This window comes from Macaca mulatta, chromosome 1, assembly GCF_049350105.2.
Source record: "Macaca mulatta isolate MMU2019108-1 chromosome 1, T2T-MMU8v2.0, whole genome shotgun sequence".
In the NCBI taxonomy this organism is placed as follows: Eukaryota; Metazoa; Chordata; class Mammalia; order Primates; family Cercopithecidae; genus Macaca; species Macaca mulatta.
In genome coordinates, this window is record NC_133406.1 from 64913800 (window position 1) to 64941673 (window position 27874).

At 37.0% G+C, this 27874-nt stretch overlaps 2 protein-coding genes and 1 pseudogene across 2 annotated transcripts; all 3 read left to right on the plus strand.

Annotated features, from left to right (window-relative positions):
- Positions 1-934: 934 nt before the first annotated feature.
- On the plus strand, positions 935-25783 carry LOC114680255 (zona pellucida sperm-binding protein 3 receptor-like). Its single transcript, XM_078005089.1, has 10 exons — positions 935-1110; positions 2053-2232; positions 9304-9400; positions 13564-13649; positions 13820-14014; positions 15553-15735; positions 17092-17292; positions 20762-20962; positions 24657-24832; positions 25380-25783. The coding sequence occupies exons 1-10, from the start codon at positions 954-956 to the stop codon at positions 25626-25628; spliced, it is 1725 nt and encodes a 574-aa protein (XP_077861215.1). The 5' UTR covers positions 935-953; the 3' UTR covers positions 25629-25783.
- LOC718222 (zona pellucida sperm-binding protein 3 receptor) lies at positions 7056-7443 on the plus strand (annotated as a pseudogene).
- Positions 7651-9128, plus strand: LOC100499547 (MTRNR2-like). The gene is given in 1 exon segment (NM_001195058.2): positions 7651-9128. A coding segment is annotated over 1 exon segment (75 nt). The 5' UTR covers positions 7651-8597; the 3' UTR covers positions 8673-9128.
- Positions 25784-27874: the final 2091 nt, after the last annotated feature.

Genomic DNA, 27874 nt, shown 5'->3' on the forward strand with positions numbered 1-27874 from the left:
AAGAATGACTTTATAGAAATCTTGCTTTGAAGAAGTCTCTGATTAATGAATGACTGGAACCAAGAAACATAACAGTGATACTACTTATTGTTGGTGGTTGTTGGTAAAAACCATACTTAAAAAATTCTAAATGACCCAATGGATTTTTGTTTTTGTTGATAGTTGCCGTAAGAAAATCATATAGATGGATGGATAGAAAGATATATGATTAATAGATAGAGACATCGCCAACTCTTTTCCTCTGTCATCATTTTCTTGCTTTTCTTAAGCTTGCTCTTTCTTCTATAACTCTTCTGCCATTTCCTTGTTCAGATAATTTCCTTGGCTCACTTGGCCAATTGCTATAGTCTTCTTAATCAATCTCCCTGTCTCTTCTCTCTGCCTCTTTCAATCTACCTTGTATACATCTGCCATAATAGTCTTTCAAAAACAGAGTAATCATGTTACTTAAACAAAGTGTATATATATTTCCTAGTTTCAAGCTCCCAATTTTGGTATTGAAAACCTGATCAAACCCAGTTCTAACCTCCCTCTCTATCTTTAACTATCATCTCCTATCAGGAATTCCTTATCTTCTAAACAAACTGAAGTACTAATTACTATTTTCAAGAAATAACCTTTACCTTCTCACTGCTGTGCCTTTACTCAATTTTTACTATTGCCATAAAATATCCCACATTTAACACTCCAAATTTCACAGCAATATCTACTACCTCTGTACAGTCCACCCCAAGTCTCTGGAATTTTCTGGTCTCCTGAATATGTTCCTGTCAGAAAATACAAGCTATATTTTATTACAAATATTTAATGCCTTCTCTTCTACATTTGATTATAATCTCCTTGAAAACAGTTCCCATTTTATTCTTCGTAGTACTTTATGACAGGTAAGAATTCAATGACTGTTTATTAAGTTGAGTTCTTTCAGCAGAAAAACACTGAAGAGGCACCAGATCATGCACTCCCAGAAAGCTCCACTTGCACTCCTTGAGGGCTCCACCTTCGATAGAAAAGGAGAAATGGCAGCTTTGCTCTTCTCTAGGCTGTGGAAAGTCTCCAATTCAACTCTGTTCCAAATGATGCTGGTCACTGTTTTGTTGGCTACCGTTCTTGGTAAGTAGTGGAGAGACAGGCCAGACAACCAGTCTACAACTGAGTTCATCACACACCCTATTTTAAGAGGTGTCTAAGAGATCTTTAACATTATGGGATATATTTGACCACCTGGAATTTGTGAAACATACTATAAACTAAAAAGAAAATCTTGTTTTATAGATGCTCCCTATGCTCCCTTTTAGAATTTTTCTCTCCAGGAAACTCTGAACAACTTAACATTGAAGCAATCATGACTTGTAATAAATTCGTATCATCTGCCAGGCTGGCCATGAACTCTCACTGCCTGTGTGGTTATTTAGAATGTAGGGGAGGTCGGTATAATTCTTCTGGGGCATTTGGAAGGTCACTCAGTACTTTGTTTAATTCTTGCCAGGGAAGTAGAATTAAGATTTTATTTTTCAAGGGTTTAATGATTCTCCACCTTGTGATGCTTTTGAAAAATATTTTTATTTTTTAACAGGCCATTTATTCTAAACCTAAAAGGTCCAAAATGATACAAATGAAATGCCTCCTCATCCTTGACTGAGGCAACTAATCTTGCATAATGCTATTATTAGTAGAAAATATGTTTCTGCTAAGGCAGGAGGTAGAGTCACAGGGCATAGCATAGCTGCCTATATTCTGAGCAGACAGATGTGGGCAATCTGATAGAATGATGAAAATCAAGTCTATTCATTCACTTTCTAATAAATTCGCACTTATACAGTCAAAGACGGATGAAATTTTTCTGCCTTTACTCATTATCATTGTCATTTTCATTACTCAACAAGCGTGTATTATTGATCACTTACTGCACTCATTGAACAATGACATAATAGGAGTTACGATGAAAGAGAAAATCATGGTCTCTGCTCTAGAAAACTTAGTACTCAGATATCGAGACATTGTGTCCCAAGATATAGCTGTTGATGTTCCTTGCCATTTTGTGTGTGTGTGCAGGTGACTGTGGTCCTCCACCCAAGTTACCATTTGCTTCTCCAATAAATCCGTTGTATGATACTGAATTCAAAACTGGAACTACTCTGAAATACACCTGCCACCCTGGATATGGTAAAATCAATTCAAGTCGACTGATTTGTGATACCAAAGGCTCATGGAACTATAGTATCTTTTGTGCAAGTAAGTATCAACACTTATTTTTCTCACCTTTACTTTTTTTCCCAGAAAGTTCTTTTAGGAACTTAATGAATTACTTAATTAATATGAAAATCTTTGATCAAAACAGTTCAAAATTAACATCACCTATAGTATTTGGAAGGAGTCGGTTGGGAATACACTTGGACATATTTTTCTAACATTTAAAATATAGCATCTGCTTCCCTTTTCCTTCTGTTTCCCTGTGATGAAGATCATATATTTTTGAGAGCATACATTTTTATGGACAACTGGTCAATAAACATATCTAGTATTATCACAGTGGTCTAACTGAGCAAATGAAACCAAGTGAAATTTTTTTTTTCTTCTTAAAATGTGTCAGAAAAATGAGATATATGTTTACATTTATTTTTTTCTCAAAGCATAGTCACTATCGGCATTAACCAACCACACCTAGCATTCCTACATATTTGCACCGACGCCTTCTTTAAAGCCATATTATTTATATGCTCTGGATCTATCATCCACAACCTTAATAATGAACAAGACAATAGGAAAATAGGAAGATTATTTAAAATAATACCCCTTACCTCAACTTCCCTAACCATCGGTAGTCTGGTACTCACAGGCATGCCTTTTCTTACAGGCTTCTACTCCATAGACCTTATTATCAAAACCGCAAACACGTCGTATACCAACGCCTGAGCCCTATCTATCACTCTGATTGCCACCTCCCTAAGAAGCGCCTACAGCACTCGAACCATCCTCCTCACCCTAACAGGACAATCCCGCTTCTCCATCCTAATTAATATCAACGAAAACATTCCCACCCTACTAAACCCAATCAAACGCCTCACAATCGGCAGCCTGCTCTCAGGGTTCCTCATCACCAATAGCATCTCTCCCTCTTCACTCCCCCAAATAACAATATCACCCAACCTAAAACTCTCAGCCCTACATGTAACTGCTCTAGGATTCCTAGTAGCCCTAGACCTCACTCTTATAACCAATAAGCTTAAAATAAATATTCCACTCCACACATTCAAATTCTCCAATATATTAGGATTCTACCCATTACAATTCACCGAACACTTCCCTACCAAAACCTACTTATAAGTCAAAACCTAGCCTTCCTCTTACTAGATTCAATCTGATTAGAAAAATCTATACCCAAAACAACTTCACATACCCATATTACTACTTCAATCCTCACCGCCACTCAAAAAGGTATAATCAAATCCTGTTATCTCTCTTTCCTCATTCCCCTTACCCTAACCTTATTTTTAATCACATAGTCTATTACCCCGAGCAATCTCAATTACAATATATACACCAACAAATAGTGTTCAACCAGTAACTACTACCAATCAGCACCCATAGTCATATAAAGCACCTGCACCAATAGAATCCTCCTGAATTAACTCCGGCCCTTCTCCCTCAAAAACCACTCAACTCCCTATATTATTAAAATTAATCACCACCACCAACCCATCAAAATCTAAAACTCATAATACCAACCCCACCTCCATCGCCAACCCTACTAAAACACTCCCTAAAACCTCAAACCCTGAACCCCATGCCTCAGGATACTCTTCAATAGCCATTGCTGTAGTGTAGCCAAAAACAACCATTATATCCCCCAAATAAATCAAAAACACTATTAAGCCCATATAAGTCCCCCCATAATTCAGGATAATAACACAGCCAACCACACCACTAACAATTAACGCCAAGCCCCCATAAACAGGAGAAGGCTTAGAAGAAAATCCTACAAACCCCATAACCAATAGCACACTCAACAAGAATAAAATATATGTCATTGCTTCCACATGGACTCTAACCATGACTAATGATATGAAAAACCGTCGTTGTATTTCAACTATAAAAACACTGATGATGGCAACACGCAAATCCAACTCCTTATAAAAATAATTTATCATTCCCTCATTGACCTACCCACTCCGTCCAATATTTCCGCATGATGAAACTTCGGCTCACTCCTTGCTACCTGTCTAATCCTACAAATCATCACAGGCTTATTCCTGGCAATACACTACTCGCCAGACACCTCCTCCACCTTCTCCTCAGTTGCACACATTACCCGAGACGTAAACTACGGCTGAACCCTCCGTTATCTCCACGCTAACGGTGCCTCTATATTCTTTATCTGCCTCTTCCCACATATCGGTTGAGGCCTATACTACGGCTCATTCCTCCTCCTAGAAACCTGAGATATCGGCATTATACTCCTACTTATAACTATAGCAACAGCCGTCATAGGCTACGTACTCCCATGGGGCCAAATATCATTCTGAGGTGCCACAGTAATCACAAACCTCCTGTCAGCCATCCCATACATTGGAACTGACCTTGTCCAATGGGTCTGAGGCGGATATTCAATTGATAATCCCACCCTCACACGATTCTTTACCCTTCATTTTATCTTATCCTTCATTATTACAGCCCTTACAACCTTACATCTACTATTCCTTCACGAAACAGGATCAAACAATCCCTCTGGGATTTCCTCTCACTCCGACAAAATTACCTTTCACCCTTATTATACAATCAAAGACATCCTAGGCTTAATCCTCCTCCTCCTCGCCCTAATGATATTAGTACTATTTTCACCCGACCTACTAAGTGACCCAGACAACTATACTCCAGCTAATCCCCTAAACACTCCCCCCCACATCAAACTACAATGATACTATTTGCATACGCAATTCTAGGGTCCATCCCTAACAAACTAGGAGGTGTATTAGCACTTCTACTATCAATCCTCATCTTTGCATTTATCCCCATACTTCACAAATCCAAACAACAAAGCATAACATTCCGCCTACTCAGCCAATTCCTATATTGATTCCTAATCACAATTCTACTGACCCTTACTTGAATTGGAGGCCAACCAGTAAACCACCCCTTCATTATTATCAGACAAATAGCATCCATAATATACTTTATCACAGTCTGAACCTTTATACCACTTGCCTCCTTAACCGAAAACAATCTACTCAAATGAACCTACCCTTACAATATAAGCTAATACGCCGGTCTTGTAAACCGGATACGGAGACTTCTCCCCAGGACAACTCAGAGAGAAAGCACTTAACTTCACCATCAGCACCCAAAGCTAATATTCTAATTTAAACTACTCTCTGTATTCTATGGGGTGCACGTTTTAAGTTCGACTGAAGTACTAACTTATTTTACAACCTCTTATGTAATTCGTGCATTACTGCTAGCCAACACGAATATTACATAGTACTACAAATGCTTAACTGTACATCATACATATTTATGCACACTTACAAACTGTCCTTGCAAACATGCTTACAAGCAAGAATCCTCATGACTTAACCAACTGTAGAACATAACATCAACTACCAAAGATCAAGTTTTCCCCCAAGGATACCAACTAATACCAAAACTCAGTTATCGTACATAGTACATTACACCGTTCATCGAACATAGCACATATAAGTCAAATATATTCTCGTCACCACGGATACCCCCCTCAGTTAGTGGTTTCTTGTTCACCATCCTCCATGAAATCAATATCCTGTACAAGAGTGCTACTCTCCTCGCTCCGGACCCATAACACGTGGGGGTAGCTATAGTGAGCTGTATCCGGCATCTGGTTCTTACCTCAGGGCCATAAGACTAAGATCGCCCACACGTTCCCCTTAAATAAGCCATCTCGATGGATCACGGGTCTATCACCCTATTAACCAGTCACGGGAGCTCTCCATGCATTTGGTATCTTTTATCTCGGGTGTGCGCGTGACCCCATCGCAGAAAGCTGGCCCCGCCACACCGTATGTCGCAGGATCTGTCTTTGATTCCAGTACATACCATTATTGATCGCACCTACGTTCAATATTCCAGCCTCGCATAACTACCAATAAGGTGTTAATTTAATTCATGCTTGTTGGACATAACAATAACCAATCCTATAGTATATTCATCCTAAACTATAAAACCACAACAAATTTTTACCTTTGTTCTCAAATCCCCCCTCCCCATCTCTTGCTTTTCCCCTATAAATATACCTTTGCCAAACCCCAAAAACAAAAGCCTCAATTCACCTAGCCAGAGCCTGCGTTCTCATCTTTTAGCTATGCACAATTTTAACTGCTACCCCTCATCTAACACAATCTCCATCTCATCCCACTACTTTCAACTTTAACTCCCTCTCTATTTTACCCCACCTACATACCTACCCACTACCAGACCCACACCCTTATTATCACAACCCTCAAAGACAGTACCTCACAACCATATATAATCCCCCAAAATTTAACAAAACCCGTTTATGTAGCTTAATCAACCTAAAGCAAGACTAATCAACCTAATCAACCTAAAGCAACCTGAAAATGCCTAGACGGATTCATACATCCTATAAACAGACAGGTTTGGTCCTAGCCTTTCTATTAACTCTTAGCAAGATTACACATGCAAGTATCCCCGCCCCAGTGAAAACACCCTCTAAATCACCACAATCAAAAGGAGTAAGTATCAAGCACGTATAACGCAGCTCAAAACACTTTGCTCAGCCACACCCCCACGGGAAACAGCAGTGACAAACCTTTAGCAATAAACGAAAGTTTAACTAAGCTATGCTGCACCCACGGTTGGTTAATTTCGTGCCAGACACTGCGGCCATACGATTAACCCAAGCTGATCGAAACCGGCGTAAAGAGTGTTTTAGATCTATTTTAATAAAACTAAACTCCATCTAAGTTGTAAAAAACACCAGGTGACGTAAAATAAACTACGAAAGTGGCTTTAAAGCTTCTGAATATACAATAGCTAAGATCCAAACGGATTAGATACCCCACTATGCTTAGCCCTAAACCTCAATAGTTAGAACAACAAAACTACTCGCCAGAATACTACAAGCAACAGCTTGAAACTCAAAGGACTTGGCAGTGCTTCATATCCCTCTAGAGGAGCCTGTTCTATAATCGATAAACTCCGATTCACCTCACCACCTCTCGCCTAGTCTATATACCGCCATCCTCAGCAAACCCTAATAAAGGTTATAAAGTAAGCATAAGTGCCCCCGCAAAAACGTTAGGTCAAGGTGTAGCTTATGAGGTGGTAAGAAATGGGCTACATTTTCTACCCCAGAAAACCCCACAATAGCTCTTATGAAATCTAAGAGCCCAAGGAGGATTTAACAGTATATTAAGAGCAGAGTGCTTAATTGAATAAGGCCATAAAGCACGCACACACTGCCCGTCACCCTCCTCAAATATATTTAAGGATCAACTTAACTAAACACGCCTCATATCTATATAGAGGAGATAAGTCGTAACACGGTAAGTGTACTGGAAAGTGCACTTGGATAAACCAAGGCATAGCTTAATATAAATCATCCGGCTTACACCCTGAAGACCTCATTTTAATTTGATTGCCTTGAGCTAACGCTAGCCGCAAACCCAATCAATACTAATACCAAATAACTTCTACTAAACCATTCACTCGTACAAAAGTATAGGCGATAGAAATTTTATCCTGGTGCTATAGACACAGTGCCGTAAGGGAAAGATGAAAAAAGACCAACCAAGCACAAAACAGTAAGGACACACCCCTATACCTTCTGCATAATGAATTAACCAGAGACAACTTCGCAAAGAGAACTAGAGCCAAGTTCCTCGAAACCAGACAAGCTACCCAAAAACAGCTAAAAGAGCACACCCGTCTATGTGGTAAAATAGTGGGAAGATTTCTGGGTAGAGGTGACAAGCCTACCGAGCCCGGTGATAGCTGGTTATCCAAGATAGAATCTTGGTTCAACCTTAAGTTTACCTACAGAATCACTTAATCCCCTTGTAAACTTAACTGTTAGTCTAAAGAGGGACAGCTCTTTAGACACTAGAATAAAACCTTGTATAGAGAGTAAAAAAATCCAATTTCCATAGTTGGCCCAAAAGCAGCCATCAATTAAGAAAGCGTTCAAGCTCAACATCAAACACCTAAAAAATCCCAAACATACTACTGAACTCCTCGCATCACATTGGATTAATCCATTATTTCATAGAAGCAACAATGTTAGTATAAGTAACATGAAAATTTTCTCCACCGCATAAGCCTACATCAGACAAGAATTTCACCGATACTTAACAGTCCAATATTTACAAACACAAACAAAACTAATACTACTCACACTGTTAACCCAACACAGGCATGCTTCCAAGGAAAAGTTAAAAAAAGTAAAAGGAACTCGGCAAACTTAACCCCGCCTGTTTACCAAAACATCACCTCTAGCATTACCAGTATTAGAGGCACCGCCTGCCAAGTGACACGTGTTTAACGGCCGCGGTACCCTGACCGTGCAAAGGTAGCATAATCACTTGTTCCTTAAATAGGGACTTGTATGAATGGCACCACGAGGGTTCAACTGTCTCTTACTTTTAACCAGTGAAATTGACCTGCCCGTGAAGAGGCGGACATAAGATAATACGATAAGAAGACCCTATGGAGCTTTAATTTACTAATGCAATCTAAACCATACAAATCTGTGGACTTTAACTCACTACACCTGCATTAAAAATTTTGGTTGGGGTGACCTCGGAGCATAACTCAGCCTCCGAACAACCTATGCTAAGGCTACACCAGCCAAAGCGAATCAATGCCCGCAATTGATCCAATAACTTGACCAAGTGAACAAGTTACCCTAGGGATAACAGTGCAATCCTATTTTAGAGTCCATATCGACAATAGGGTTTACGACCTCGATGTTGGATCAGGACATCCTAATGGTGCAGCAGCTATCAAGGGTTCGTTTGTTCAACGATTAAAGTCCTACGTGATCTGAATTCAGACCGGAGCAATCCAGGTCGGTTTCTATCTATTCTATATTTCTCCCTGTACGAAAGGATAAGAGAAATAGGGCCCACTTCATAAAGCGCTGTCTTTCCATAGAAAGAGAAAAAATGAGTCAGAATAAGAAATAAGCATTGAAAAATATCTCTAGGTCTATCTGGAAGCAGGAGTCAAAGTTAGTAAACCAGACTTTTTTTTTTCCCTAATGTTCTATTTTGTGAGTAATTGGAATCATGAGTCATTATTTTAATTTCCTTCTAGAGAAACGATGCAGAAATCCAGAATTAATCAATGGGATAGTGGAAGTTAAGAAAGATCTTCTCCTTGGTTCAACCATAGAATTCAGCTGCTCAGAGGGGTGAGTATAAGGCAACCTAGAAGCAATAATTTCCTTTTCATTAATTTTTATAAGGAGTTAACGCATTTATATGTTTCAAAAATAAAAGTGGCATAAAAAGATATACATCAATAATTCTCACTTCCACCCCATCCTCATTCATCCCATTTCTCTCTACCCTCTGACAGAAAATGACATTGATTAGTTTCAGATTTATCGCTTTAGTGTTTACTTCTATAAATACAAGTGAGTACAAGTATTTTTATCAACATTTTTCCTCCTTTATTATAACAGAAGATATCTGACTGCGTACATCGTTTTGAACCTTGCTTTTGTTTTTTTCACTTACAACATTGCTATGGACTGAATTTTTTTGATATTCCCTCAAAATTCATATCTGAATCCCCAGTGTGATGGTATTTGGAGATGGGGCCTTTGGGAGATAATTAGGTCATGGGAGCGGAGTCCTCATGTGGGGATTAGTGTCCTCATAAAAAGACTCGAGAGCTCTCTCTCTCTCTCTCTCTCTCTCTCCCTCTTTCTCTGCCATGCGAGGACACAGCAGGAAGTCAAACCATCTGCAAACCAGGAAGTGGGCCCTCACCAGAACCTAACTATGTTGGTACCCTGATCTCAGACTTCCTAGCTTCCAGCACTGTGAGAAATAAATTCCTGTTGTTTAAGGCATCCAGTCTATGATATTTTGTTAAAGCAACCAGAAACATCTAAGACAAATATGTACTAGAGATCTTTGACATTCATGCACCAAGTGTTTCCTCATTCTCTCTGTCTGTGTGTATATATGTGTTTACAGCTGCAAAGTTTTCTAACGCATGTATCATAGCTTATCATAGTTTATTTAATGATTCCTACTGATGGACTTTTGTGTGTTTCCAATCTTTTCCTGTTACATACAATGTCCTGATGCGTACTTTATATATATGTTATGTTATATGTATTAATATAGAGAGATGTTTGTAGGACAAATTCCCAGAAGTGGGATTGTTGGATTAAAGAGAAGATGCTTTGAAATTTTGCTAAATATTGCCAAATTGCTCTTTATAAACTGTAATATTTTGTAATATAAACAAATGCCTTTGTCTTTACCTCCGTGATTCACTATTTTATCAAACTTTTGAATTTTTGCCTATTAAAAAGAGAAAAAATTTCTGTATAGTATTTTTTAAGTTTTTTATTTTTTCAGACCTCTCAGGGATGAAAAACTTTTTATTTTGAGATAAGTGTAGGTTCACATGCAAATGTTAAAAAAATACAGAAAGAATCCATATCTTTCTCTAGATGGCCTTCACATTGTCTTGGCATCATTTATTAACAGATCTACACCTAACTCATATGAGAGAATATCTTTTAAAAATACATATTTAATTCTTCAGTGTATATTAGTCTTTTTTAGATGTCCTATTCAATGCTTTTAGTCTTTCTGTATATTCATGCAACCAGGTCCTTTCTCTTGAATTTTTAGTGCGCAATGTCACTTAGAGGTATCTGCCTGACTGTTCTATTTTTATAGTTTTCCTATGTTTGCTTGTTTATATTTCTATATGAACTTTTAAATTGGTTGAGTTTCACTTTTAATTGATTGTATTAAGCTTTTAAATGAACTTTAAGAGAATAGACATTTTATGATGTTGCATCTTGCCAGCCAAGACTTCCCATTTGTCCTAGTCGTCTGTGTGTGTGTGGCTGTGTGTGTGTGTTTCCGGACTGTTTTAAAGTTTTCCCCATTTACATTTTTCAATTCTTATGTTTAGTCTTTGCTATCTTATTTTATTTTTGTCTTATTTTTGAGATTGCAAATGGTGTCTTTTATTCCGTTATATCTCCTAACAATTTTTATTCATATATATGGAAACTACTTATTTCTATATATTAATCTCCTATCTCAGCTAATACCTTGAATTTCCTTATTACTTGTAATAGTCTATCAGTTGGTGATATGACTTGGATTTGTCCCCACCCAAATCTCATTTTGAATTGTAGCTCCCATAATTCCCACATGTGGTAGAAAGGACCCCATGGGAGATAACTGAATCTTGGAGTGGGGGCGGTTTCCCCCATATTGTTCTCATGGTGATGATTAAGTCTCACGAAATCTGATTATTTTATAAGGGGTTTCCCCTTTCACTTAGCACTCATTCTTTCTTGCCTGTTGCCATGTAAGACATGCCTTTTCCCTTCCACCAAGATTTTGAGGCTTCCTCAGCCATGTGGAATTGTCAGTCCATTAAACCTCTTTTTCTTTATAAACTACCCAGGCTCAGGTATGTCTTTATCAGCAGTGTGAAAACGGACTAATACAGTTGGATTTTCTTGGGATTTCCAGATATGTAATTATGTAATCTGAAAATAATGATTCTGTTATTTTCTCTTTTCCAATTTTTGTATTTCTAATTCCTTTTTCTTACGTACTTATGCTAGCAATTACCTCAAATAAAAAATTGATACCAGTTATTGTTCTCTTATTCTTGGCTCTAGCAGAAATGACTAGCAAGCATTTTCTTCCTAAATTTAGTGGAGCTGTATCTCCACTGATTCCCATTATATTGAACATTTTTGGCCAAAACTAATTGTTGATTATTTTTCAAATGCCACTTTAGTGACTATTAAGATGATGATTTATTTTTCTTAATAGATTTATTAATATCATGTATATATTAGTCTGCTCAGGCTGTCATAACAAAATACCAAAATCCCATGGACTACGACAGTTCTGGAGTCTAGAAGTCTCAGAACAAGGTCCCGCAGGGTTTGGTTCCTGTTGAGGGCTCCCCACCTGGGTTGCAGATGACTGGTTGTCCTCTCACTGTGTCCACACATGACCTTTCCCTGGTGTCAGCATGAGGGCGCAGGGACTGCAAGTGGGAGATCTTTGTGGTGTTTTTTCTTATAAGGACTTTAATCTTATTGGATCAGGGCCCCACCCTTCTGAACATTAATTACTTCCTTATGCAAATATAGCCACACAAAGGGATTAGGGCTTCCACATACAAATTTTGAGTAGGTACATTCAGTCTATAACAAGGTATTCTGTATTAATATATTTCCTAATTTTGAAGAATCCTTTTATTCTTGAAATAAAACTGTACTATTTGGTCATTGTATAATTTTCTTTTAAAGTGTTCCTGGACTGTGTTTGATAATATTTTATTCAGGAGCTTATTGTTGATATTCAGAGTAAATTCTTTTTTAAAAGGCAAAAAGCCCTAGAAGAAAGACTGGGACTTGTCAAGAGCAAGAACAATGAGATGATAATCAGGAAGTTAGGAACCTAAGAGTTCCTACGAAACTCTCAGGTTTATGAGAGTAAACCAAGCTCTAGAAGCCAGAAGAAAGATTCAAATTAGAGGTCAGAGTACTAGTACACATCAGTAATGTGTCTTGCTCCTTTATTTAAAGGAAACTACATGACAAACTCGAGTGAACCACTTACTTGTTTTGAGCTGCTTGATTTATAGCTTGTTAGGGAGAGTGTAAGATTTAAGCCAAGTCCTCAGATTTTAGGTGTAAAGCTTGTTCTGTTCTATTTTTATTCATTGCAGATGGGTACCATGTGATACAAAGAAAAAACTTAAGTTGCTTAGACAAGCTAGAGCATTTTAAAATTGAACAAATAAACCCTTTGCTTGATATGAGAAAATGTAACTGCAAGCTGGCCTAAATGGTCATTAGTAATCAAGAAAGCATTATTTGTTCATTTCAAAATATTTAATAAAAATTTGTTTCTTTTTTTCTTTAACAGGAGGAAATTACAGTGTTTATTGGTGCAACATACATGTGGGAGAGCTTGGTGATGAGTAACTCAAAGGGGGTGATTCGAATTTGGGGCTTATATACCATTTTAGTAGGTGATGGGAGAAAGGCACTTATGGGAAGCAAATGACTCTTTAGAAAGATAAATACATTTTCAGGAGAACAAACAGGAGATAAGAAAGTTCGCAAAAATATATATTTTTACAATTTTTATTTTAGGTTCGGGGTACATCTGCAGGTTTGTTATATAGGCAAACTCATGTCGTGGGGATTTGGCGTGCAGGTTATTACATCACACATGTACTAAGCATAGTACTCAATATTTATTTTTTTCTGATTTGTCCAAAACCTCATAGATAATTTATGTCTAGAGTAAATGAATTCCACTAAAATCTTTGACCTACCTTATTTAGGTTTTTCTTAATTGGCTCAACCACCAGTCGTTGTCAGATCCAAGGTAAAGGAGTTGACTGGAGTGATCCTCTCCCAGAATGTGTAAGTAAGTAAAACTTTTTTTTCTGACCTGACTACAAACCTAAACTACTTTAGGGAATAACACTACTGTGAAATTTCACTGCTTCTTTTATCCTCCATTATAATTTGCATGAATTTTGGATTTAACACAATGCCTACCCTGAGTATTTCTTTCTCTTCATTCACTCACCTCAGTTGCCAAGTGCGAGCCCCCTCCAGACATCAGGAATGGGAAACACAGCGGTGGAGATCGAGAATTCTACACATATGCCTCCTCTGTCACTTACACCTGCAACCCCTACTTCTCACTCATAGGCAATGCTTCCATCTCCTGCACGGTGGAGAATAAAACAATAGGTGTCTGGAGCCCAAACCCTCCTATCTGTGAAAGTAAGTCAGAATGATAAGTTCTGCTTTGATCTCTTTTATTTGTTTAAAAGCAAAAGGAAGGCATATTTATTAGGGAAGATGGAATGATTAAAAGAGAAACTAATCATTGCAATGATGGAGTCATTCATTTATTCAACTAATCTTGTCGCATGCTGTATCAGTCAGAATAGCATAGGGTGAGCTGCAGTAGTAATCAACACCTAAATCTCAAGGCCTTTATATAGTAAATGTTTTTTTCAAGTTTCTTCTTAGTGTACTGCTAGCCTGGGAAACTCCCTAGGGCAGCTGTCACTTATATGGTAATCCAGATTGTTTAGATCTTTGACACCTCCATGTCAAAACTTCCACAATTAGTTCAGCGGGAGAAGAGAAAAAGGAAAGTCAGTCTCAGGCTCTTCAGTTCTTTGACCTGCAAGTGACACGTATCACTTGTCATTACAGCCTTTTGGCCAGAACTAGTTCCTTGGTTCTGCATAATGCAGAGTAACTGCGAAACATTGTCTTTTGTTTATCTTACAATAACTGGAAATATGGGTGGACACTAATAATGTCAACCATGCATGCCTAAGGAGCAAACAAAACAACACCAACACCAGCAGGTAATAAAGGTAATACAAGACAATGAAAGAAAGTACTTTCCCTTGGCCTCTCTATGGAAGCCAGAAGAGATGTTTTGTCAATATCAGTAATGATTCAGCTTGCTGGTTTAGGACATTATTCTTTACTGCAATTAAAGTGCCTAAAACCATAGTATCACATATTGTTTTGACTCAGTACAGGACACAGCCAATGCCGGGGCGAGAGAGAACATAATAGTGAAAAGACTGCAAGAAGTGGAAAAGGCAGGAGCTGAGGCTGGATAAGTTAGTAGGGGCCAGGTTATGAAAGCCTTGTGTGTCACTTTCAGGAGTTTGGAATGAAGGAAAAGGGAAGACATTAAAAGGACAATGTGAAGTGAGACAAAACATAACTGATAGGCACCTGTTGCAACCTTTCAGCCAGGAAATGAAGGTGGCTTCAACTGTAGCCATAGCAGTAACCCTGGAGGGAAGTTGAGGAAGTATAGAGGAATTAAGGTGGCAGGATTGACAGGACGTGATGACTAACATGTGGGGTGAAGGCAACTTGTTCTCTGCTTATGGAGGCGCACCACAGATTTCCCGATGCCCTGGCTGCCTCTGCATGACACCATATCATTACCATGGGTCACTGACCCCCAACCAAAATCATCCAGGAAATAAGGCCATTTAATGGAAGGATTTGGAGACATTGAGATTTGGACTTCAGGGTTTAGATATTGCTCATTGTTATCGATGAGAAAGCTGGAGGACTTTACATGACCAACATGATGGGACCTCATTTTGCTGAGGTTTCTGGCAACTTGAAGTATACAAATCTCCAAAATGTTTTCTTTGTTCAGTACCTATTAAATATATGCTTGTGTTAGACCTTCCTTGAAGCAATGCCAATAGTTACAGTCACATCTTTACTGCCATTTCTCTCTGATAACTCAGATGTCTTTTTGTATCCTTCTTTAGAAATTGTCTGTCGTCGACCACAGATTCCAAAGGCAATCTTTGTTTCTGGATTTGGACCCCTCTATACTTACAAAGACTCTATTGTGGTTAACTGTGAGGAAGGTTATAGCCTCCGAGGCAGCAGTTTAATCTATTGTGAAGCGAATAATGAGTGGTATCCTTCTGTTCCCTCTTGCGTATCCAGTGAGTATGGACTACGATGGAGTTCCAATATTTGGATCTAAAATTATCCTGACATATAGGTGTGGCATGCTCATGGGCACAAGCCAACTCAACTCCCAATAATCATTTTAAGATAAATTATTACTTTTCTTGTTAAAAGGAAGATTTTTTTTTGTTAATGATATCTTAGTGCTATTGGAAGAATTTCATATAAATCATATAGTCATGAGACCAACGACTTCATAGATATTGTAGACTTATATATTTGCTGTAAAAATTTTCCGGGAGACAATAGTAAAGTGTTTCAGTCTAACAAAATCAACATATTAAGATAATTTTTTGAACAATGGAAGTAAGATTCCTTTAAGGCAGTTCTTTTTTATAATTTGCATAGAAATGCTCTATGGGCCAATATTGGTCTTGAGACCCTGATGTTGTAAATACATACAGATCATTTATAACATTAATGATTTATTGCTAACATTTATTGAGCATTTTCTATGTGACAAACACTGTTCTAAGTGCTTTACATCAATTAGCTCATTCAATATTTGTAACTATTCTAAGAAGTTGCTATTTTTTATCCAATTTTAATGATGAGAAAACTGAAAAAGAAAGATTAAGTAACTGGCACTAGCTCACATAGCTAATTGGAGGTGGAAGCCACCACCACATTGTGGTTTATCTAGTCTCTTCTGCTATCACATGAACTTAGGTGCCATCCAAAATGTGTAGTGATGAAATTCAATAAATATACAGTTTGACAGACACATATCCTCTCCTTGATCCACACGGACCTTTAGTATATTGTTGAATAGAAAAAAAAAAAATACAAGATGAAAGGCCCAGCTGCAAAAGTTACATGGGGCTTGGTTTGAAGCCAAAGCATGAAGTTGCAGATGATAGGGTCATGATGTCAAGAAGAATCCCTCTTATTGTAATTCCCCATTAGGCAACGAGATTAGAAAGTCAGTCTCACCCTGGAGCAAATTTTTGCTGTGTCTTTCTGTGATCCTAATGCTTCCCCTGAAGACCAACCATTCTAAAGTGCAGTGATGTGAAAGGAAAACTAAGCTCCTACAGAGTTGGCCCAGCACCTAGAAACTGTCCCCTTCCTGCACCATGGCATGCTTCTCCGTACAACCTCTCCAGTGGCACATTATTAGACACAGTGCATTTAGTAGACACATGCACTTAATAGACGCTAGTCTATCGGGCAACGGTGCTGCCGAGTCTTTTTCTGAAATTCTCATTTAATCTTTACCGTCTCATTTTTTGCTGAATGAGTATATGATATCACTATTTTGTGACAGGCTCCTGAGTCACTCTGCCATTCCCAGTAACACGTTTCTTTCACCCTTGTGCTTTCTTTATGAGTGGATGCTTGTACCGACCTACCGGACATTTCCTATGCTTCCTGGGAGAGAAATGACTACAACCTAAGTGATCACGAAATATTTGAAATTGGAACTGAGTTGAAATATCTATGCAAACCTGGCTATAGACCTGTTTTAGATGAGCCTCTGACTGTGACTTGTCAGGAAAATTTGACATGGACATCTTCCAACGAGTGTGAGAGTAAGTAGACTTGAACTTTGTGTGGTGTGTATGTGTGTGTATCTTCTTTGCTATTGAAAATGTTGAGCACAGTCCTTGAAATTTGCTGAGACTTGCTTCACTCCATAGCATGTAGTTAATTTTTATAACTGTTCTGTGTGCACTTGAAAAGATGCATATTTTGCAGTTGTTGGGTGCAATGTTATATATACATCAATTAGATCTAATTTTAATGGTTTTGTTCAAATCTATTCCCGTATCTATATTTATTTCTTGTCTGCTTGTTCTCTCGGTTACTAAGAAAGTTTTGTTTGTCTTTTGTCTTTTCAGAGTTTTTATTTATTTGTTTGCTTGTTTGCTTGTTTTGAGACAGGGTCTTGCTCTGTCACCTAGGCTGGAATGCAGTGGCACGATCTCGGCTCGATGCAGCCTCAACTTTCCGGGCTCATGCCATCCTCCTGACTCAGTAGCGGGGTCTACAAGTGTACACTACCACACCTGGCTCATTTTTGTATTTTTTGTAAAGATGGGGCTTTCCCGTGTTGTCCAGACTGCTCTCAAACTCCTGGACTCAAGAAATTCACTCACCTTGGCCTCCCAAAGTGCTGAGATTACTGGTGTGAGCCACCACACCTGGCCATCTTTTTTGTTTTTTCAAATCATTTTTTGCTTTGTGTATTTTGAGACTACATTGCTAGATGCATACAAATTTAGAATGATATATTTGCCTGATAAATTTCACTTTTTATCATTATAAAATGACTCTATTACTATAACTATTTTATCTTTAAAATTCTACTTTTACATTAATATAATTCTGACAACTTTGAGTTAGTGTGTACATGGTTTATCTTCTTTTAGTCTTTTGTTTTTACAATTTCTGTAATTATATATATTTTTAAGTGTATCTTGGAAGCAAGATAGAGTTGGATATTTTAATCCTACTTGACAATTTTCATTATTTAATTAGAGCACTCGTCAGTTTACAGTTAGTGTAATTATTAATATATTTGAATTTATATCTAGTATCTATCTGCTACATACTTTTGTTTTACATTCTTTTTTTCCATTCTTTGAATTGATTTAAAATTCTTTTTTCCATTTTTTACCTGGTATTTACTTGGCATTTATTTACTTTTAGCTCTTTTTATGATGTTTACACATAATTTACTACTTTTGCCTCTTCCCAGGCAATGAAAAGCCGTAGAAACCTTTAACTTGATTTATCCTGCCTGACTTAATATGATTTTATTTTTGTGTATTTCAATTATAAATGTGTCTTAAACTCTGCATTATTATCATTATTACTATTGCTATTATTATTTTAGTAAATCCAATTAGTTTAGATTTGTTCACATAATTACTATTTTATTCTCTTCTGATTCTTCAGTCATATCTATTGTCCCTTTCTTTTGCCTCATAAATACTCTTTAGTTTCCTTTAGTGAGAACCTGTTGACAACAAATTTCTCTCTTTGTTTTTCCTCAATGCGCCATTATTTCGCCTTAATATTTGAAAATATATTTGCTGGATATAAAATTCTAGAGGCAATTATTTTGCGTGGCCATGTGAAAGATTTCATTCCATTGTCTTCTGCCTTTATTTGTTTCTGTCAAGAATTTTGCTATTAGTCGTACTGTTGATCATGTGAAGGTTATCTATTTTTTCTGATTGCTTTTAAGATGTTCTTGTCTTTATTTTTTCGCAGTTTTTGTCAGATATGCCTGGGTTGGTTTCTTTGTGTTTAGCTTGCTTGAGATTTAGAATATTTCTAGAATATGAGGTTTGATGCCTTTCATTGATTCTGGAAAAATTTTCAACTTCAAATACTTCAATATTACAAATAAGTATTTTCTTAGAGTACAATTTTAGCCCTATTTTCACTCTTCTACTGACACTTTGGCTACATTTATGTTAAGCTCTTATACTGAATCTTCTATATTTCCTGTGTTCTTATCGGTGTTTTTACTTTTTGTTTCTCAGTATTTTATTATGAATATAAATTACGTTCACTAATTCTTCCTTCATTGATGTATTATCTGATATTAATTATTAATTGAATTCTTAACTTTATTATTTTTTCAGTTTCAAGGTTCCCACTTGTAGTGGATTTGTAGTATTGATATTCATTTTTCTACCAAAATTCTCAATGTTGTATTTTATTTCCTTCTACATAACAAAACAAAGTGGCTTTTAAATCAATGTTTAGAACTTCATTTTCTGGATCCTCTCAGATCTGTTAGCATTGTCTCTTGCTTTCTTTGGCTTTTAATAACCTTGTCTGGTCTCCTGTTTGCTTGTGGCAGGTAGTAAGAGGCATTAAGGGCTTTGAATGACCCGAATCCAATCAGGGAATGTAACGATACAAGCCTGGGTTTCAGTACTTATTACAGATAGTTGGTCCTTTTTTGGTTTGTTCTTACTTCAAGGTGTAGTTCTAAAGATTCCCAAGAGCTGCAGGTCACCAGCAATCACACACATTGAGTTCTGATCAGCTTCTTAGCCACTCAGTTGTATTTTGGGGGAGGAGAATTATTGTGTATATTTATATAGTATTATATATGTAATATTATATATTACAATTTATAATACAATATATAAAATTATATATTACAATTATATATTACAATTTCAACAGAGAAATATAGATATAATATTATATATTAGTATTTCTGTTGAAATACCAAGGAATATTATACATATATAGTGTTTGTGTGTGTGTGTGTATATATATCTCTACATTCCTGGCATACCTCGTTGGGTATCTTTCTTTCTCATTTAAAGAACTAAGACAATTAAGGTCTTAGCACCTGAATTCTTCACGGATTAACCGCCCCCTTCCCACTATGTTTTTCTACTTGTTAACAAAGAGAAGGTGAATCTAAATTGCTTAGCTCATCACTGCCAAAATCAACACTTCATTTTAAGGACTTCTAATGAAGAAACACAGTTGGAAGGAAATTAAGTAATAGCATTTCAACCAAACAATGGCAGAATTTGGAGAAGATATTTGGTCTAACTCTTCTCTCAACTTCTTTGTTTCTTTCTTTCTCTTTCTCTCTTTAAATTATGGCAAAAGCACTTAACATGAGATCTACTCTTTCAACAAGTTTTTCAGTATACAATATAATACTGTTAATTATAGGCACTATTTGTAGAGCAGATTTCTAGAACTTATTAATCTTGCACAACTGAAACTTTATACCTGTTGAACAAGTGGAGAGTTGTTTCCCCTCCCTTCTCCAGCCTCTCGCACCCACCGTTCTACTCTCCACTTCTATGAGTCTGTCTTCAGATATTAACATCTTCAATGAGGTGGAATCAGGTCTTAGGCCAAAGGTGTGTCCCCGTGATTGATTTACTAAACGTGAACATCATTTAAAAAAATTTTTTTAAATGTTTGTGGGTACATAGTAGGTGTATTTATTTATGGGGTACCTGAGATATTTTGATACAGATATGTAATGTTGAACATTTTTTAATCCATCAGGGGTATGTTGCCCAACACCAGATCTGGAGAATATCAGAATCATAAATGAAAGGAGGTATTTCACTGGTAGATGTGTCTATGCCTATGGAGACAATATTTCATATATGTGTGATGAAGGCTATTATCCTGTTTCTGTTGATGGGGAGAGTTCATGCCACACAGATGGCACATGGAAGCCTAAAATGCCAGCATGTGAACCAGGTAAGAATATTGAGATAACTTGTCGTAATTATTTCCTAGTTTCCCCAAATGATTCCACTTGGTTCCACAAAAGATCAAAGTACTTAAAACTAACTGAATTTGAGGTTGTTCCTCCAAGAAGCATTGTGCAAAGATATTCACAGATACACACCACTAGCACCATGCAAGGCAGCTATAGAACAAAATATGTTGGAAGACAAACTTATAGGAGAAATTTTCTCGTAAGAGAAAAAAGTAGAATTGATGAAATCATTCAGTCTCATTTTGTCATTTTTCCTGCATGTATGCTGATGTTTTAGTAAAGAGGGACACTACCTCACAAAGCTCCATATTTATAAGTCAAGGCAGAAAACATGATTTACATATTGTGTAACAATGCAATGGAAGCTCCAGGTTGAAGAAGTGATCTGTTAGGGAGAGCCTTGAAGCCTAGTGGCTGACAGAGTCAGCCTTTTCTTTCCTTGCTTTGACTCAGACCTACTGAACCACCTCTCTGTTGAAATACCAAGGAGAAGAAATAAGCATCTAGGTGATAAACATCTGTCTCTAATCAGGATAAGACATTGAAAATGTCATCATTATGGAAGTATCTTCATTATGAAAGACTCTTCACATCAACATGATGGTGATTACTCGGTACTATAGTTTGGGTTTCTCTAAAAGCAAAACTTGAGAAAAATGACTTGGGAGCCAGTAGTTTATTTTGGAGGTGATTCTAGGAGGTAGGAGCGAGGGTTGAGAGAGAGACAAGGGGAATAAGCAAAGGTGACTATTATAAGCAGCAGGGGCTCAATTCTTTGGGACCACAGAGAAGTGTAAGGAATGCCTTTCTTAATTATCTGTCTGAAGGATGGGAGACTGGGACATTTATCCAATACTTTCTGTTGCTCATTGGTTTAGGGTTGAAAGGGCAGTAACTGCTTCAGTAATTTAGTCAGTAACTGAGCCTCAATTGCAACTGTGCTCTTTCAGCTGCAGAAGAGGCTCCAAAGTAAGACTGACAGATTCACGTTGAATGCTTTCTGTAGAACATCATCAGCATAAGTCTGAGCTTGTGTAAAACTATATATTTAATCTGCAACTGTAGTCAGAAGTCCAAAGGGACATAGCATGGGTACAAAACATTTGTTACCATATATCCTTCGCACCACTCGATTTATTTATGTTCCATTAATTAAACTCTATTAATCTTAAGTAATCTACTGCTAACAAGTGTTATATAAGGAAAGAACAGACATTGTGTCTTGAAATAATCAAAGAAAGCTTCATGGAGAAGTAGGACTTGAGATAACAATTAGAGAAGGTAAGCAAATTCTAATAAGGAGGAGTCCCAGGAGGAAATGTTAATATATAGAAGTGGAAATGTACATGACAAGTTTAGGGAAGGAGGAGTTGACTAGTTTGGTTAAACAGAAAAAGTGCTAGATAGGGCCGAGTGTGGATGCTCATGCCTGTAATCCCGGCACTTTGGGAAGCTGAGGTGTGCGGATCACCTGAGGTCAGGGATTCGAGACCAGCTTGGCCAACGTGGTGAAACCCCGTTTCTACTAAAAATACAAAAATTAGCTGGGTGTGGTGGCACACACTGGTAATCCCAGCTATTTGGGAGTCTGAGGCACGAGAACCGCTTTAACTCAGGAGGCAGAGGTTGCAGTGAGCTGAGATCACGCCACTTCACTCCAGCCTGGGTGGCAGAGTGAGACTCCATCTCAAAAGAAAAAACAAAAAGTGCTAGATGAATTTGAAGGATCTATGAAAAAGAAAGGCCAATAGAGGTATTTTTATTTTTTCAAATGTCCATGGTTTGTTAAAGGCGCTGATTATTTTATTTTTAGAAAATAGAGCATTTTAAAATCCCTGACACTTAGTTTTAATCTTAGGAGGCAATCAATCTTCAACACAGGATTTCCTTTGACATTCTCAGGGCTCTAAATTTGTTGCAATTTTTCATACAAGAGTTCCTGAAACTTGAACGTTCCCTTCTAGTGTGACTACCCCAGCATTTCATATTACTTATGTCAACACTGAAATCATTGTTTAAATTGTAAAATATGCTAATTATGTTCTGATGGTGTTGTAGTTATGGATAAGATTGTTTGGGGATCCTGCAGTTATTCAGAGCCTTTACAACTATTCACAGATAAATATTTCCTTTACTTAGCCTGACTTCTATTGAGATTGATTTTCATTTAATATGACTCTGTGGTTGAATTCATGCTTTCATACCAAAGCTCATTTAACTTCCCTAAGCAGTGAAATATTTTAGTGATCATGTAAACAAAAACCAAGAAAGATCCTATAAAATGGAGGATTCTCTCAACAAAAGAGTTGTTTTCATTCACATCAAGCTTTTCTCTAGGTTCTCAGGTGGAAAGCAGTATAAATGTTGAGTTGTGTCAAGTTACCTTATGGAAAAAGGATTTGGATGGGAACATTTGAATCTCCTACAGATCACTCAGATTTGGGGAGATTAATTTGAAACTATGAGTTCATGCTCTTCTGTCTCTCTCATCATTCAAGTTTGCAGTTACCCTCCCAGTATTGCCCATGGACACTACAAGGAAGTTATTTTAATAACTCCTTATCCTGAGGCTACATACGAATGTGATGAAGGATATGTTTTGGCTGGATTTGCTACAATCTACTGCAAGTCTTTTCACTGGCAACATGCACCTCCTCAATGTAAAGGTAACTCCAAATCAACTCATAATCCATTGAAGAGAGAATTAGAAAATATTAATAGCAATGTTTCCTATTAATCAAAGGCAGCATAAATTTTGTCTTTATTTATTTATTCATACTATTTAAATTATGCCTGATATATTTTAAAAAGTAAATGACAGGTACATTGAAAATGAACTTTTCTTCCTATTCTAGTCTTCCAAAATCATAGCTTGCCCTATGTTCAGAGAGAACCACTACTACAAGGTTCTTATGTATCTTTCCAGAATATGTTGAGACAATATCTTTTACCTGAGGATACCTTTGTGACTCTAGTTTTCATGAGAATCCTGAGTTAATTTCAACTACTCAAGAAAGAGGAATCTCAAGTGTTAATTCCCAAATTATGACGTGTTGGAAATCTCCACAAAAACTTCATGATGGTTACCATTTCCCCACGATCTTTACATTTCTACTTTTGATGACCTGATGGTGGTGCTGTTGGTAAACCTGCTGTAGAAACAAGACGAATCAAGTAAGGCTCTATCTCTTGATTGTGCTTGGAGCTTTCATCATTCTGCTAATAATTACCACTGGCTCCATTTAACCCAGGAAGATTATGAAGCAAGAACAATGGAAATAAAACATCAGGAATCACACAAATCAAGGCTGTGGGATGGAGCAATTGAGAGCACCAATTCTTACCACTTACAAGCTATTTGATACTGAGGAAATATTTAACTTTTCAGTTTCCTTGTTGGTAAAATTGTCGTAATAATAGTATCTAACTCATAGATTGGTAGTGAGGATTAAATGAGATAAGTAAAAAATTTAGCACATAGACTGACATATAGTACTTGTTCAATAAATGCTAATAATTACTGTTATAATTATCATTAAAATAAAAGCATAGAACAACCTGCAGGACCAGAATATAATTATGAATACAATGTCTTATCCATTTTATTATCCAATACTGATATGATGACTTTTTTTTAGAAACAGTATGTTCAAAAATATGTTTCCATTACAGCTCTGTGTCTGAAACCAGAAATAGTGAATGGAAGGCTGTCTGTGGATAAGGATCAGTATGTTGAGCCTGAAAATGTCACTATCGAATGTGATTCTGGCTATGGTGTGATCGGTCCCAAAAGTATCACTTGCTCAGAGACGAGAACCTGGTACCCAGAAGTGCCCAGGTGTGAGTGGGTAAGTGGCACAATTCAAGGAAGTTCTGTGCTACTAATCCCTAAAAATAGTGGCTTCTCCCAAGGTTCTGTCCCAGTTAGCAATGCGGAGATCTGACTTTTGTCGGGAAGCATAAGTAACTTACCACAATTAGCACTTCCAAACTGGCATGGTGATAAGCCTAGAGAGACACATTTTCCTGCTGTGTGTCTAGAGCCGAAATCTCTAGACTTGAGAGTCTGTTGATCCAGATGTCCTGACCCCTCGCTCTACATTATCTACAATAAAGGTTGTGCATTTGTTCCATTTCTGGTTGGTCCTCAGAACCATCCCTCAGTTGTCCTCAGTGGATGTGCTTTGCATCTGCTTTGGAGCCCAGCATCTTTTTAGCTTCAACCTGCTTGGTTGCTGCTCAAGGAAAGATCTGAGCTTGGCTTGCATGTGAACACTTGCTAGGATGCACTGTCTCTCCTGATTTCCTCTTTGTTCCTCAGGTCAGTCTCCCTTTTGCCAGTAATGACTCTCAAAATGTACTCCCATCCCCTACTCATTTCTTAATCACTTTTAGGAGGCACCTGAAGGTTGTGAGCAAGTGCTCACAGGCAGAAAACTCATGCAGTGTCTCCCAAGCCCAGAGGATGTGAAAGTGGCCCTGGAGGTGTATAAGCTGTCTCTGGAGATTAAACAACTTGAAAAAGAGAGAGACAAATTGATGAACACCCATCAGAAATTTTCTGAAAAAGAGGAAATGAAGGACTTATTTTTCCCTTCAAATCAACATACAGAATCTTCATTCATCAATTCTACTCTTCCTTAAGCAACATCACTCTAATAAGTGTTTGGGCTGGAGAACTTTCTTACTACTGCTAGAGAAAATGTGTAATTATCGGTAATCTAGCCTTTTGTAGCTCAAATGTCTACTTTCCTGGACTTGAAGTGCTGGTTAATTAAATAATTATTTATCAAATATCAGTTTGTGTTGTCATCTTGGTCAATATGTCGCATAAATACGACACACTCCTGTACACAAATCCACTGCCTAAAGTTTGTGTAATTAACTTTGCCTCACTTTTTTTGTACCTCAGAAAGAATGGAAGCCAGGGAATTCAAACCATGTTCATACTGTAATCTTTACCTGAATGCCTTTACTCTGAATCCCGCATGTGCCTACCATTTACCTACAGAAAAGGATACAAAACTCAAAGGATTTTCTGCAACATTACAGACAAAACCATTGTCTGTTTGATGGCCCCTGTCCATTAGTAACTCATCGCTTTACCCCTGCACAGAATTCCACTCTTCTCACTTTTAATAGCACTTTAAACAGATTGGGCTTGCATGTTGCTCAACTTTATAGAAATGGAATCATCCATTATGCATTCTTTCACACGTTATTTTTTTCCTTTAAATATTGTATTTGTGAGATTCATCCATGTTATACATAGTTGAGGTTCATTTATTTTCATTTCTATTTAGTATTCCACCAGTGTATGAATATATCACAATTAACTTATCTTGATGAACACTTGGGTTATGTTTAGTTTTTTGGCTATCATGAATAGTGCTACTACGAATAATTTTGTAAATGTCTTTTGCTGAACATTGACATTTTTTTCTCCGCATATACCTGAGGATGGGATTGCTGGCTTATAAGGTGTGTGCATGTGTTTGTTCAGTTTTCCAAAGCTGTTATACCAAACCACACTCCTGCAGAACATGGAACACTTGCTATTGTTAATGGTTCTTTTTTGTTTTTTGAGAAACTCTGTTGGGTATCACATTGTGCTTTAAATTTGTTGTTCCCCAGTGATTAGTGAGGCTGAATTACTTTTCATATGTTTGTTGACCATTTAGATATTCCTTTACCGCAAACTGCTAGTTCAAGTCATTTACTCATTTTTCTATTGGATGATTTACCTAGCTCTAATTTAGTTGTAGGAGATTTTAGTATACTCTGGACAAAAGTCCTTTGTTAGATATGTATTGCAAATATTTTTTTCCTGATCTATGGCCTGCCTTTTTTTACTTTCATAAAGTTCTCCTAAAGTGTGTTGTATAAACATAAATTCCTAATTTTAATGTAGTACAGTATATCAAGTGCTTCCCTTTTGATTAGCATTTTGTATCCCATTTAAGAAATCTATGCCTACCCTCAAATCTTTGCCCATGTTTTCTTTTAAGATATTTTAAATTTTACTTTCACACTTAGAACTATGATCCACCAATAACTGCTATGATGTAAGGTAAAGGACCAAGATTCATTTTTTTCCATATGGATATACAATTAATCTGGTATACTTTATTTTAAAAAAACCATCCTTTCTCCTACTGCTCTGTAGTGTCACTTTGTCATAAGCCAATTAGCTATGCATATTTGGCATTTGTTCCTACTCACAGTTGTTAACCCTTGGTCTATGTGACTATCTTACACCAACACCACAATGTCTTCTTTACTACAGCTTCATAATGAGCCTTGATATCTGGCAATGTGGGTCCTTCTCCTATTCCTCTTCCATCTCCTCTTTAGGTTACATTGACAATTCTGCTCCTTTGCACTTAAACGAATTTTAAAATCAGCTTGTCAATTTTCACCAAAATTCTTTTGAAATTTTTATTAGAATGCATTTTATCTATGTATGAATTTGGGAGGAATTTATATCTATACAACATTGTGCCTTCTAATCCATAAACATGGTATTTTCCTACATTTATTTATATCTCTTATTTATCTCTAGCTTTCAGTGAAGAGCTCTTATACATCTCTCATTGAACTTTCCTCTGGTATTTTAAATTGTACATTTATAAAAACATCTTTTTTATATAATTTTTGGATAGTAGATAATTGTTTTTAATTGATATTTTATTTCATAATTAGTCAATTCTAATTAATTTTTGATATATGTCTTTGGCTTTTTAAAGTTCCTAATTATGTCACCTGTGAGAAATAACAGTTTGCCTTCCTTCCAACTCCTACCATTTATCCATCTATCTATCTATCTATCTATCTATCTATCTATCTATCTATCTATCTTTCTATCTATCTATCTCTCTATCTGCCTGCCT

Coding starts and splice junctions, on each gene's coding strand:
- LOC114680255 (XM_078005089.1), top strand. CDS start 954: ATGCACTCCCAGAAAGCTCCACTTGCACTCCTTGAGGGCTCCACCTTC. Junction 13,650..13,819: donor TCCTCTCCCAGAATGTGTAA/GTAAGTAAAACT, acceptor CACTCACCTCAG/TTGCCAAGTGCGAGCCCCCT. Junction 14,015..15,552: donor AAACCCTCCTATCTGTGAAA/GTAAGTCAGAAT, acceptor ATCCTTCTTTAG/AAATTGTCTGTCGTCGACCA.